The sequence below is a fragment of the Silurus aristotelis genome, assembly GCF_946808225.1.
Source record: "Silurus aristotelis genome assembly, chromosome: 2".
Lineage (NCBI taxonomy): Eukaryota > Metazoa > Chordata > Actinopteri > Siluriformes > Siluridae > Silurus > Silurus aristotelis.
In genome coordinates, this window is record NC_139575.1 from 25,109,687 (window position 1) to 25,123,910 (window position 14,224).

The 14,224-nt window shown below is 36.9% G+C and overlaps 1 protein-coding gene across 3 annotated transcripts; it reads right to left on the reverse strand.

Moving 5' to 3' along the window:
- Window positions 1-7,753, reverse strand: LOC310720008 (tubby-related protein 3). 3 transcript variants are annotated; one of them, XM_083530285.1, is made up of 13 exons: window positions 7,622-7,753; window positions 5,568-5,691; window positions 5,355-5,471; window positions 4,922-5,056; window positions 3,652-3,762; window positions 3,298-3,447; window positions 3,118-3,203; window positions 2,574-2,741; window positions 2,111-2,226; window positions 1,915-2,023; window positions 1,698-1,796; window positions 1,257-1,428; window positions 1-1,003 (listed from the first exon to the last, which is right to left on the reverse strand). In XM_083530285.1, the coding sequence occupies exons 1-13, from the start codon at window positions 7,634-7,636 to the stop codon at window positions 870-872; spliced, it is 1,536 nt and encodes a 511-aa protein (XP_083386411.1). In that variant the 5' UTR covers window positions 7,637-7,753; the 3' UTR covers window positions 1-869. The 3 variants fall into 3 exon arrangements, with proteins under 3 accessions (XP_083386411.1, XP_083386410.1, XP_083386409.1); XM_083530284.1 differs by having other exon boundaries at window positions 2,111-2,223; window positions 5,568-5,694; XM_083530283.1 differs by having other exon boundaries at window positions 5,568-5,694.
- Window positions 7,754-14,224: the final 6,471 nt, after the last annotated feature.

A 14,224-nucleotide genomic window follows, 5' to 3' on the forward strand; every position in this document is an offset into this window, starting at 1 on the left:
TCAAGTCAAGTGGGTTTTTATTGTAATTCCTCTGTATAACTTGTAAACATTGAATCAAAGTGTTATTTCTCCAGTACCAACGTGCAACACAGAACACTGATATTACATTAACAATGCTGTATTTATCTAAAGTTAAAGGAATTTTAATCCCAAAGGAAAAGGAATTTTAATCCCATGTGCATGTTCCAAAAACCAAAACTGGACTATGAATATAATTCCACTTAGAAAACAACAATTTTGCCAGTATCATTGCTTTGGCTCATCCACATTTATATATTATTATTATTATTATTATTTTTTCGATCCTACAATGTTCTTTCAACCCTCTTGACTGAACATAATTCATAATTATAAAACACATACATTTGTAATGCTTCACAAAAAAAAAAAAAAGGAAAACAAACATAGATAATGCATATTATATCAAAACTGACAATATTTTAAGATAAAGATTAAAAGCGATCGCATAACACTTTCATGACTTGAAAAGGCAAACAAAACAACCCACGATTAATGATTAATATTCAAAGTTATACTTTAGAAATGTATATCAAACTCTAGAATGACGTTTTTCTGACGTATTCAAAGACTGATTTCTTCTCTTTTCATACCTTCCAACTCTCACAAATATCCAGTAAAACATATTTAATGACATCACTCGGATCTGTCTCCATATATCATTAAAATTTACTGACAAAAACCCTGCACTTGCATTTCTGTGAAAATCTCTTGAAAAGACCCGGAAAACGCAAGACAATTTTCATTATGTTAGAATAGTTGCAGACCACTGCCAGTTTGATGGTTTCCAGTCTTTTCACAGACGTATAGAAGAAGAGTGGTGAAGAGTACACTTCTGTTGGTTGAAACTGTCACTCACAGGCAATTTTGCCATCAAAGCTAGACAGGGCGATAGCAAAAGCCTGCACTGCACACAGAGGATAGTTATAGTCCAGGGTGAAGGCATCATCTGCAACTCTCCCAAACTGCATCACTATGTAGTCCACTGCAATCACATGACACAAACTTATTATTACATTTATTTATATTATATTCATTGCCAGCATACAACTAACTCATGATATATGACTGAAGGGCAGCATAGAAATTTTCATTATAATATGGAATTCTCATAATCTCATAAAACTCTTAATGATGCACACAATAACTGCAAATTTCATATAATTTTTGATACAATAATAAATAAGCTATTATGGTTTTGCAGATACAAATCTAAAGAAGCTATAGGTTTTACATACAGTCTTTGCTGTGAACAATTTGAAAGTTTTTGACAGAGGCTTGAGTGACTCTGCCGTTAAAGTTGAGCACGTGGGACGACGTCTCCTCATTCCACACAGGCGTCTTGTTGCGAAGCTCTATCAGATTCTCCATGTTCCTGTTTTGGTGTCGAATCAGAAGGCCATCATTTTCCTGTGAAGCGTGAGATAACGTAACATGTTGGGTCGACATGAATGTAGTATGAATATATGTTTATTTGGGGGAAATAAATATATTAATTGACTAAATCAGTGTTCTATGTAAATTGCTGCATTACACCATTGTATTCATTGTCGGTTCCAATAATTTGCTGGTTAGCTTTAAGTGATCTTGTATTACAGATAACAGGGGGCACTAGAAAACAAAGTAACAGGAAAAGTAGGATACATTTTATTTTCTTTTTCTTTATTTTATTTGCTCACACTGCGTGGTCGTATGGGTACTCGCACTCCATCCTTGTCCATGCCAGGGATAATGACAGTCATCCTCCTTGGACCCTTCATTCCCAGTACATTGGTCTCCTGGAAGATGACAAGTATAAAGATCCTTACATATTATGCTCTCACTAAAAATTAGGTTAAATTCTGATCAAATTTGATTAGATATCTAATAGTCACAGTAATAAGTAGTTGACCTTACATAAATGATGGCTGCTAGTTCCTGCCTTGCATTTGACATATCAGGAAGTGCTCGGTCAGGATGAAGAGCATTATCAAACACTGTGAATTTAGTGCCCATCAGATTGGACCTGAAATGACACATTCAACTGAAGTCCTTAGCAAATATTCCAAGCTGGAGGATCTGAGTCAAATTCTGTGTATACATAACATCTTACCTTAATTTCCCAATGAAGTTTTCACCCCCCCTAGACAGATCAGTGGGGTCGATCGAGATCAAGTAGTTGGAAGTTGTGCTCTTTTTACGTTTTCTCCCCGCCAGCAAAAATACCTGCTTTTAATAAAATCAGATGTTTAACTTTCATATTGTTTGAGAAGCTCAGATCTAAACAGTAATGATAGTGTTTAAAACTTATACATCAAGAATGCAAGACATTGAAACCATAAGGTTCTGATATTAAGATCAAGAAAGATGAAACTTTCATTTTTTTCATACTTTGAAACAATATTAAACAGATTCTCTCAGATATCTATTGCTATATAAATACAATTTATGACTGAACTACATTTTGGCCAAAACATTTTAAAAGCCTTGTAAAGTTTTATAGAGTGTCATATTTCTAATTCCAGGTGTAAAGGTGTAAAAAAGTGTTGATTATATGTCCAGTTGTGTAAGCAGACCTTCTTTTCATTGTCTAGATGAAGGTAGTAAGTGGGATATAGGCCCCGGTCCATTCCTCTTTTGTCCCGGGTCACTTTACATTTCACTGTAACACCCTGCTGTGCAGGCTGAAGCACAAACTCCTCAAGGTCATCAAACTCAATGACTGGTGAAGGGACTCGTTCCTCCTGTAAAATATCCAGAAAGAGATAAAGTTCATATTGCTCATATATTTACATGCAAGGTTGATGAGATTCAGATCATAGTTGTACCATGCGCTGCACATGCCCTTGCAAATGGCCTCATTTTCATTTTCATTCAGAAGGAATGGGATTTTTCTCATCGTTTCACTATGTGGCATACCAGGAAGAAAAGATTGGCTGATCATTTAACAAGACTGGATGCCTTTTGATTTTGGTTAAAGAACAAAATTTGCATTCGAACAAAAAATTCAAACATATGCTTAAAGATGTGTTATGAATGAAAATGAATTAATGACTTCATTTTAGGAATATTAGAATTTTCACTCAAGCAGCTGATTACTTGCCAGATATCTGACTTTACCTTTTTACTCTTTTTTCCTTTGCCCTTTTTCTTCTTCTGCTTCACCTCAGACTCAGAGTCATCACTCTTTTCTGCTTTTGTCGCACCTTAGTAAAGAAATAATGCATCCAACATATATAAATATAGGCTTCACAAGAGACCACTCATTTTTGGCCATAACGTAATTTATTAATTACTCACTTTTGGACTTTTTAGACTTTTTGTCCTTGTCCTTGTCCTTGTCGTCATCCTTTTCTACACCAGCTAGGAACATAGAACCTGGGTTTGATGTGCTCTTTCTCTTGCTTTTGCTTTCTGGCTCACTCTCCGCTTCACTGTCTGATTTGGCAGCTGATAGCAGCAAAATATTTACAGGGTAAAATAGACATAGTTAATGGACTATGTTAGACTATGTTAAGTAAACACACACAAATAATCTTAAATTAAACAAATCTGAAAGTATAATAATATATAAAAAATCCCCTTGACATTGATTGTAATGTGTATTTGCATGTCCTTTACTAAACAACTATAATCAATATCAAGATTGATTACCTTTCTTTTTAATCTTAGTGGTAGATTTGTCTCCGTTTATCTGGAACATAGAGGCCGGCTCCTTTTTTTTCGTCTTAGACTTTTCCTTATAGTCTTTGTCTTCTTTTTCCTCTAGATGTTCACATCAGGCAATAAGAAACCTTGTTTCTGTACAGACCATTTCAACACATTTCTGGAGACTTTCCCAACTAAAACTACGCAGCTTGGACATCTGTGGTGTTTTTATAAGTGACACTGGGTGGTTCTTTGTTTAATATCACAACAATGTGATCACACAACTTTCTTTAAATTACAATTAGTTTATAAGCTACACATGTACTTTAAAATGATCAGAGCCACAGCAATGGTCCTTCTCCTCTCTTTAATGCTCAGCCTTTTGGCAAAAGGATCTACAGCATCAGGGCAGGTACTGACAGACCCTGAAACAGTTTGCCTCTGGCAGTCAGATTTTTCACTCTTCCACTCTGGCATGAGCACCTTATTGCACAATAATATCTTTTGGAATATCTCTATTTGTCTTTTAAGACAGGGTTACAGAGGTTATATTTACTTCACTCACTGAGTACTTTATATGAACACCTCTTACACTTACACATTTATATAAACTGCACACATGAATTCATAAAATCCTATAACAACTCAGTGCAATTGGGGTGAGTAGAAATGCATCTTAGAATGCACATTAACCTCAAAGTCTATTTCCACAGGATCCACTTCTGTCAACCAATAAGAAAAAGCTGAGGCTGCAGTAGGCACAGGCTAAGAAAAACTCTAAAAAGACTGAAAAAAAATAGTCTGGTCTGATAAATCTTCGTTTCTCCTGAGGTACACATTTGTTTGGGTCAGAATTTTTTACCAACAGCTTGAATCCTTAGACCCTGCCTGCCTTGTATAAACAGTCCAGTCAGGTCTAGATAGTGTAATGGTGTGGGGAAAGTGTGTCACTTTGGTCCTGTTATTACCAGTTATTCATTGCTTAACTGCAACAGCCTATTTGAGTTTTATAAGTTTTCTCAGCCTGATAATTTTATTGTATTATTTTTTATAGTGGGTACTATGTGTAGTGAACCATACTACCCTGCATGCTCTGTAATACATAATCCTTGTATTGTACTGTCTTTGTTACTTTCAAACAACGTCACACCATTTGTACATATTTGTCCGTATGTGTTTGCGGCCATCAATATAAACATGCTCGTACTGCCCTAAAATGGTCACATTAACACACTATACAATGAACAATGTATGTAGTAATGAGCATAAACCTCACCTTTAGATTTAGATTTCTTGTCCTTGCTTTTTTCTTTCCCATCAGAACCATCCTTCAAAGACTTTGATTTTGTTTTCTTCTGGGGTTTTGCCTTTTTTTCCTCACCATTGCTATCCTCTTCACCATCAGTTGAACCTAAAATATGGTAAACATGAACATACCTTACACACACACATATACACATATACACATATATATATATATATATATATATATATATATATATATATATATATATATATATATATATATATATATATATATATATATATTGTTTTCAATTCCCATGAAAAAGCACTATAAAATAGTGTACAAAGTGTACAAATAAATTATTGCTTAATTTTTAATGTCACACATGCAGATAATGAAATACAAGATCGTATTTGTAGGGAAATGCTATTATTAGTAGTCATTTGTATTAAAATGATCTTACTTTTCTTTTTCTTTTTTGAATCATTTTTAGCTTTCTTTTTTGGCTCCGCCTTTTCCTTCTGTGGGGATTCCTTTTCTTTTTCCTTTTCAGTCTTCTTTATCTTTACTTTTTCACCATCTGCTTGGATGTGTTGGTGTCTATGTTAGTGTCTCATGCTTTAAAACTACAGGTATGCATTTTGATATTGATGTATGAATGTCTACTGTATCTCACTTTTTTGTGTGGCTGGACTGCTCTCTGTTGACAGGTCTCCATTTTTTTTATTCTTGCTTTTTTTAGATTTAGTTTCTGTCCCATTAGTCTCTTTAGGTGTAGACTCTGCTTTCTTCTTTTTAGGCTTCTGATGCAAACATGCTAATGGGCAGAAACATATAAATCAGTCACTGTCATAACTATATTTGAAAATAAAAGGAAGAAAAGGACAGACAGATGAATGTGAGGAAGATAAGGATGCAAGGAAGGAATGAAGGAAGGAAGGAAGGAAGAAAGAAAGAAAGAAAGCAAGGGATAGAAGAAGATTTCTATAAATCTATTACATTTATTATTTATGAACAAAGTTGAGAACTTACCATTTGAAAATGAAATAAATGCAGCAAAGAAACACAAAAAAGCACTAGTAACAAATTATGGTGTAATAGTTTGAATATATTTGGTGAGATGTGACGTTTGCTTGATTTGTAAGGGTTTTTATGAGGTCAATCCCACAATTTCCACTTTATAACTCACTGATATAAACTTAAATAGCTTACCTTAGTCAATAATGGGAAATTATGTATTTTATGAAGAACATCAATTGAAAATGCCTAGGCGATGGTGTGTTTATACTGCTTTGATATACCAATGGTTCTAAGTACATCATAAAGTAAATTATTACTAATAATCACACTGTACTTTTAATATGCAGAATATGTAATATATATGAATATGTGATGCCTGAATTGTTTTATGCTGCTCACTTTACTTATAACTTCTCATCAAACAAGTCCAAGCCTCAAGCATATTACTGTGTTGAGTTTTCCCTTATTATTTCATTTAGTTTCTTTTCAGTCTGCAAATCTGGTTTCGTTAAATATAGCAACTGTCTTACTGCATGGTAAATAATAAAACCCGAAATCCAAAGCATAAATTAAATCCAGTTCAGTTTTACTAATACATATGTGCTATTTTTTTCTTGCTCATCTAAAAATAAACTTATGAGTGTTTTACTTTCTCAATCACTGATTAGAAAGTTTCCTAGGCTCCTGAAAAACACCATTTATCCATCATCAGCTAAGGTCAGTTGTAAGATACTATGGACAAAAGCACCTTTCCAAAAAAGAAAATATCAGTGGAAGTAAATGGTTACTGATGTCTATATGTTGTGAACAGCATGCCCCACCTACTCTACCTTATTTTTATAAAATTAGGGAGTATGGGATTTTTCCCAAACAACAAAATAATACCGAATTGTTCACATAAGTGAGACAATAGTTTTACATTCCTGCAGTCTTTTACAAGACAAATCCTTTTGAGGAATATATCATATCTGAACCATCAAAATGTAAATTTTAAGCTAGCAAGAAATGACCTCTTGTGGATCAGTTTACACAAACCTATAGTCAGTCAGTCAGTCAGTCATGCAGTCAGTTTGCCTGTCTGTCTCTCTCCTTCCCTCTCTGAGATCAACTTAATACACCATTTGAGCAGCACTATAAATAACCTTAACCTCAGACAATCCCTTGCACTATAGGAGAACCTAACATGATAACAGGAGAATCTGTCAAGCTGACACAAAACAACACATCTAATGTGTTTATATTCTTCTTACATATTATTTATAATCAGTATATAGATTCTAGTGAATGAACTGCAACCTTATTTTTTTTGTTGCATGATCAAACATCCATATTATGTTTTCTTGTCTGTTACATAAGCTATTTGAAATTAGGGCTATGTACAATTGTCCCAGGTTCACAGCCTTATTTCAGCACATTTCAAAACTATTAGTTTGTTTTATACTGATTAAAGTTGCCAACTAATCATTTCACGATCTGGTTCATGTAACATTTATACCATATTATATCAAAACGTAAAAGATTTTTTTTAATTGAACAATTTAAACAGATTTATTCCAAAAGATTCTACAAACACAAACTGAATCTGATATAACTACATTAACAATATTACAACTTTCTCATTCATTTAACTGAGTAGATTATTAATTCTGTATTAATTTCACCCCTTTGTCCCGATCCCTTATAAAAAAAAAAAGCATAGAACAAACTCACCTTGTCTGAAGACATTTCTTAGTACAGACTTTATCTATATAAAAAATGACATGTACCAGCTCTTCATTGAATGTTTTTGTTACAGAACGTGGAAGCTAATTTAGAGATGGGAGAGTGTAGTGCTCTACTCAATGAATTACCATCAGCACAAATTTGCTAAGAGGATTTTCCTGCTGACCCATCTGCTGTGTTTCCTTATCACACACTTGACACTCCAAATAAGGAGAAAGGGAAGCTTGAAATTGTCTAATAATCTGAATGAGACCTCAACTGTATTTTTAATCAGCTATACAATGAGCATGAGGAACATATTGGACGATCTTTAGCAAGTGCATTAGAGATGGAATCCAACTGCCAAGCGTGTCTCAAAATTAATCATCAACACAACACACCAATATAAGTTTAATATCTATTTTGAAACAGACAGCCTTTGTGTATGAATAAGAATGTATATTGCATGTATGTAACAAAGAAATGTAACAGTCTATACTTGCCTGTTGCTGTCTTTTTCTGTCATTGTGTCTAAAAATATGAAACACACACAATATGTTTATACAGTCACTGCTTTAGAGGAGATCTGCATGGAGGAATGGGCCAAACTACCAGCAACAGTGTGTAAAAACCTTGTGGAGACTTACAGAAAACATATGATCATTGCCAACAAAGGGTATATAACAAAGTATCGAGATTAATTTTTGTTATTGACCAAATACTTATTTTCCACCATAATTTGCAAATAACTTCTTTAAAAATCAGACAATGGGATTTTCGGGATTTTCTTTTTCCTCATTTTGTCTCTCATAGTTGAAGTGTACCTATGATGAAAATAACAGGCCTCTCTCAACTTTTTAAGTGGGAGAACTTGCACAATTGGTGACTGACTAAATACTTTTTTGCCCAACTGTGTGTGTGTGTGTATGTATGTATGTATATATATATATATATATATATATATATATATATATATATATATATATATATATATATATATATATATATATATATATATACAGTGAGGAAAATAAGTATTTGAACACCCTGCTATTTTGCAAGTTTTCCCACTTAGAAATCATGGAGGGGTCTGAAATTGTCATCGTAGGTGCATGTCCACTGTGAGAGACATAATCTAAAAAAAAAAATCCAGAAATCACAATGTATGATTTTTAAACTATTTATTTGTATGATACAGCTGCAAATAATTATTTGAACACCTGAGAAAGTCAATGTTAATATTTGGTACAGTAGCATTTGTTTGAGGTCAAACGTTTCCTGTAGTTTATCACCAGGTTTGAACACACTGAAGGAGGGATTTTGGCCCACTCCTCCACACAGATCTTCTCTAGATCAGTCAGGTTTCTGGCCTGTCGCTGAGAAACACGGAGTTTGAGCTCCCTCCAAAGATTCTCTATTGGGTTTAGGTCTGGAGACTGGCTAGGCCACGCCAGAACCTTGATATGCTTCTTACAGAGCCACTCCTTGGTTATCCTGGCTGTGTGCTTCGGGTAATTGTCATGTTGGAAGACCCAGCCTCAACCCATCTTCAATGCTCTAACTGAGGGAAGGAGGTTGTTCCCCAAAATCTCGCAATACATGGCCCCGGTCATCCTCTCCTTAATACAGTGCAGTCGCCCTGTCCCATGTGCAGAAAAACACCCCCAAAGCATGATGCTACCACCCCCATGCTTTACAGTAGGGATGGTGTTCTTGGGATGGTACTCATCATTCTTCTTCCTCCAAACACGTTTAGTGAAATTATGACCCAAAAGTTTTACTTTGGTCTCATCTGACCACATGACTTTCTCCCATGACTCCTCTGGATCATCCAAATGGTCATTGGCAAACTTAAGACGTTCCTGGACATGTGCTGGTTTAAGCAGGTGAACCTTCCGTGCCATGCATGATTTCAAACCATGACGTCTTAGTGTATTACCAACAGTAACCTTGGAAACGGTGGTCCCAGCTCTTTTCAGGTCATTGACCAGCTCCTCCCGTGTAGTTCTGGGTTGATTTCTCACCTTCCTTAGGATCATTGAGACCCCATGAGGTGAGATCTTGCATGGAGCCCCAGTCCGAGGGAGATTGACAGTCATGTTTAGCTTCTTCCATTTTCTAATGATTGCTCCAACAGTGGACCTTTTTTCACCAAGCTGCTTGGCAATTTCCCCGTAGCCCTTTCCAGCCTTGTGGAGGTGTACAATTTTGTCTCTAGTGTCTTTGGACAGCACTTTGGTCTTGGCCATGTTAGTAGTTGGATTCTTACTGATTGTATGGGGTGGACAGGTGTCTTTATGCAGCTAATGACCTCAAACAGGTGCATCTAATTAAGGATAATAAATGTAGTGGAGGTGGACATTTTAAAGGCAGACTAACAGGTCTTTGAGGGTCAGAATTCTAGCTGATAGACAGGTGTTCAAATACTTATTTGCAGCTGTATCATACAAATAAATAGTTTAAAAATCATATATTGTGATTTCTGGATTTTTTTTTTTAGATTATGTCTCTCACAGTGGACATGCACCTACGATGACAATTTCAGACCCCTACATGATTTCTAAGTGGGAGAACTTGCAAAATAGCAGGGGGTTCAAATACTTATTTTCCTCACTGTATATATATATATATATATATATATATATATATATATATATATATAGTTAAACTCCCTCACTCATGTTCCCTCAGACATGTATTAAGTAGCAGACTGGACTTTGTTTAGTCTCTGCCTTGCACTTTATGTGCATTTTTTACATAATTTTTTTTATTAAACATACACAACAATGCCAATTTTATATAAAAAAAAAGAAAGAAACTAAGCGCAGTGTCACTGTGGCTACTCACGCTGTACCGGAAATAAGATTTGTTTTGCGCATGTATGAAAATGCTAAAGAATCCATAGCACAAGCATTAGCCACTAACCAGGAAGTGGCTAGAGGCTAATTGTATTCAATTTGTGCCAATTGAACTGATTACTAAACTGAATCAATATAAAAAAATAATTGCATCAATTTGATTTATTTTTATTATTATAAAATGTATTAAAACTTTCTTTTCGGCTTCTCCCGTTAGGGGTCGCCACAGCGGATCCTCCGCACGTTTGATTTGGCACATGTTTTACGCTGGATGCCCTTCCTAACGCAACCCTCCCCAATTTATCCGGGCACTAAGAGTGGCTGGGGATGGTTCCCTGACCGGGAATCGAACCCGGGTCGCAGCGCTGCATCTTAACCACTAGACCACCAGGGGACCTAGTATTATAAAATGTATTAAAATATAAAATTATATATTATTAAACCAAGCAGGCATTTTATTTCTAATTGTTTTACCATTTTTAAATGACTGCCACTGGAATTAAGTTAGGCTTTGTGTACTCACAAATTTAGTACAAATGGTAATTTCAAACACTTAATGTTTATTTTCTATTGCAGGAAATGCTTCCCAGTAGATTTGCACTCAGTGAACATCATCCTTGGCAGAAATTCCTACATCTGATTGCATGTAAACAAACTGCTCATTAAGACATTGTGTGTGAGTCTAAGGCAGCAACATAGGATGTATATAATAAAGCTGACTGAAGGTATAAGGTCACACAGTCTCATCAGGGTTTATATATCAGTAAAACTAAACGAAACAGCAAAATTGCAGTATGGATGTAAGCAGCAAAATACGAGTGTGGCTAATAGTAAAGAGTGGACGCTCACGTTTTGTCAGTCCACACTTCTTTCAGGATCTCCTTTTGTAGTGGCATAGTCACTGTGGAGGGAAAAGATCATAAAACTGCAATTATCCACATCAGGTGCATGGGAGTTAGCAAGAACAAAACTCAGTTGGTGTTGATAGCAGCCTAATTTGGCAGAACATTTACATAACATAAGTGTTATCTACATCTAAGAAAGCTTTCACACATTATTTTGTGAACAAAATCCCTATAGGTTATCCAAATGGCACCAAATACAACACACACACACACACACACACACACACACACACACACACACACACACACACACACACACACACACACACTTACACTTTTAGCTGAAAGTGATTAATTTCAAATTTAGCCAAATGTGTGGTTTAGTTTGTAAGCATTCACTGTGCTATTCCAGAAACTCAATTTTGACTGGCCTGCCTATTCTGCTAAAGCATCCAGACCATTAATAGGATTTCCCTCAAAACCCAAAGACCCCACCTTCTATCCAAAGCAGGATAGGCTCTTGCAAGATCCTAATACACACTGCCCCCAAACATGCAGTCCATAATATCGTTTTTTTTTCTAAATCTCCATTAGAAGTTCCATTAGCCACTAAATGACAATAGTATTGTCCTATTTATAAGGACTCCAGAAGAAGATGTTGGTGTTTTTTTTTATTTAAGAACTTTATTGAACAAAGCATCATAACATAATTATAAAGGACAGATAATTTAAAAAAGACTAGACATTCTCTGCAAGGTTTAGATCCTCTATCAAATTACAAAGACATTCTTTTTTTTTTCATTCATTTTAAAGATAAGAAGTAACGACATAATTCTTTGTGAAATATGAAGACGTTTGGAAGCATTTTCAGAAGTTTCCCAAGAATAATAATTGTGTTAATTGCATAAATATAAATGGGGAGGGTTGTGTTAGGAAGGGCATTCAGAGTAAAACATGTGCCAAATCAAATATGTGGGTTTTGAAAGAGAAATTCATACCGGATCGGTCGAGGCCCGGGTTACCAACGACCACCACAGGTATCTGTTGGGCGAAGGAGGAGAAGGAGAGGAGGAAGGCGTCTACAGAGACGGCAGGGAAAGGAGAAGTGTAGGAGAGTAGAGGTTCGGGTTGGTACTTTAAATGTTGGCACTATGACTGGTAAAGGGAGAGAGGTAGCTGATTTGATGGAGAGGAGAAAGGTAGATATGTTGTGTGTTCAGGAGACGAAGTGGAAAGGGAGTAAGGCCAGGAACATTGGAGGTGGGTTTAAACTGTTCCATCATGGTGTGGATGGAAAGAGAAATGGTGTAGGGGTGATTCTGAAGGAAGAGTACAGTAAGAGTGTAGTGGAGGTGAAGAGAGTTTCTGATAGGGTGATGATCGTGAAGCTGGAAGTTGAAGTATGAGTGTGTGGTTGTAAGTTGTGAGTATAAATGTCATCAGTGCTTATACTCCACAAGTGGGCACTGTAACACTGATCTTCTTCTTCTTCTTCTTTCGGCTGCTCCCATTAGGGGTCGCCACAGCGGATCATCCGTCTCCATACCACCCTGTCCTCTATATCTGCCTCTTTTACACCAACTACCTGCATGTCTTCCCTCACCACATCCATGAACCTCCTCCTTGGCCTTCCTCTTTTCCTCCTACCTGGTGGCTCCATCTTCAGCATTTTTCTACCAATATAATTCATGTCCCTTCTCTGCACATGTCCAAACCATCTCAATCTCGCCTCCCTCACCTTGTCACCAAAACATCCTACATGGGCTGTCCCTCTAATAAACTCATTTCTAATCTTGTCCATCCTCGTCACTCCCAACGAAAACCTCAACATCTTCAGCTCTGCTACCTCCAGCTCCACCTCCTGTCTTTTACTCAATGCCACTGTCTCTAATCCATACAACATCGCAGGTCTCACCACAGTCCTATAAACTTTCCCTTTCATTCTTGCAGATACTCTTCTATCACAAATCACTCCTGTCACTCTTCTCCACCCACTCCACCCTGCCTGCACTCTTTTCTTTACTTCCCTAACACACTCTCCATTACTTTGCACTGTTGACCCCAGGTACCTGAACTCCTCCACCTTCTCCACCTCTTCTCCCTGCAACCGCATCACTCCACTGCCCTCCCTCTCATTCACACACATGTACTCTGTCTTACTCCTACTGACTTTCATTCCCCTTCTCTCCAGCGCATATCTCCACCTCTCCAGGCTTTTCTCAACCTGCTCTCTACTCTCACCACAAATCACAATATCATCTGCAAACATCATAGTCCAGGGAGACTCCTGTCTGACCTCGTCTGTCAACCTGTCCATCACCACTGCAAACAGGAAAGGGCTCAGGGCCGATCCTTGATGCAGTCCAACCTTCACCCTGAACCAGTCTGTCGTACCTACTGCACACTTTACTGCCGTCACACTGTCCTCATACATGTCCTGCACCACCCTCACATACTTCTCTGACACACCTGACTTCCTCATACAATACCACAACTCCTCTCTCGGCACCCTGTCGTACGCTTTCTCTAAATCCACAAATACACAATGCAGCTCCTTCTGTCCTTCTCTATACTTCTCCATCAACATCCTCAAAGCAAATAAGGCATCTGTGGTGCTCTTCCTCGGCATGAAACCATACTGTTGCTCACAGATGGTCACCTCTTCTCTCAGCCTGGCTTCCACTACTCTTTCCCATAACTTCATGGTGTGACTGATCAACTTAATTCCCCTGTAGTTACTGCAGGTCTGCACATCTCCCTTATGCTTAAAGATCGGCACCAGCACACTCCTTCTCCATTCCTCAGGCATCCTCTCCCCTTCCAGAATCCTGTTAAACAATCTGGTTAAAAACTCCACTGCCATCTCTCCTAAACATCTCCACGCTTCTACCGGTATGTCATCTGGTCCA

Excerpts from the sequence above, each read along its gene's own strand:
- LOC310720008 (XM_083530283.1), bottom strand. Across the intron at positions 3,763-4,921 it reads CAAGAAATCTAAATCTAAAG|AGGAAAAAGAAGACAAAGAC; the intron begins GTGAGGTTTATG and ends GTGAACATCTAG. Across the intron at positions 2,024-2,110 it reads AACTTCATTGGGAAATTAAG|GTCCAATCTGATGGGCACTA; the intron begins GTAAGATGTTAT and ends GTGTCATTTCAG.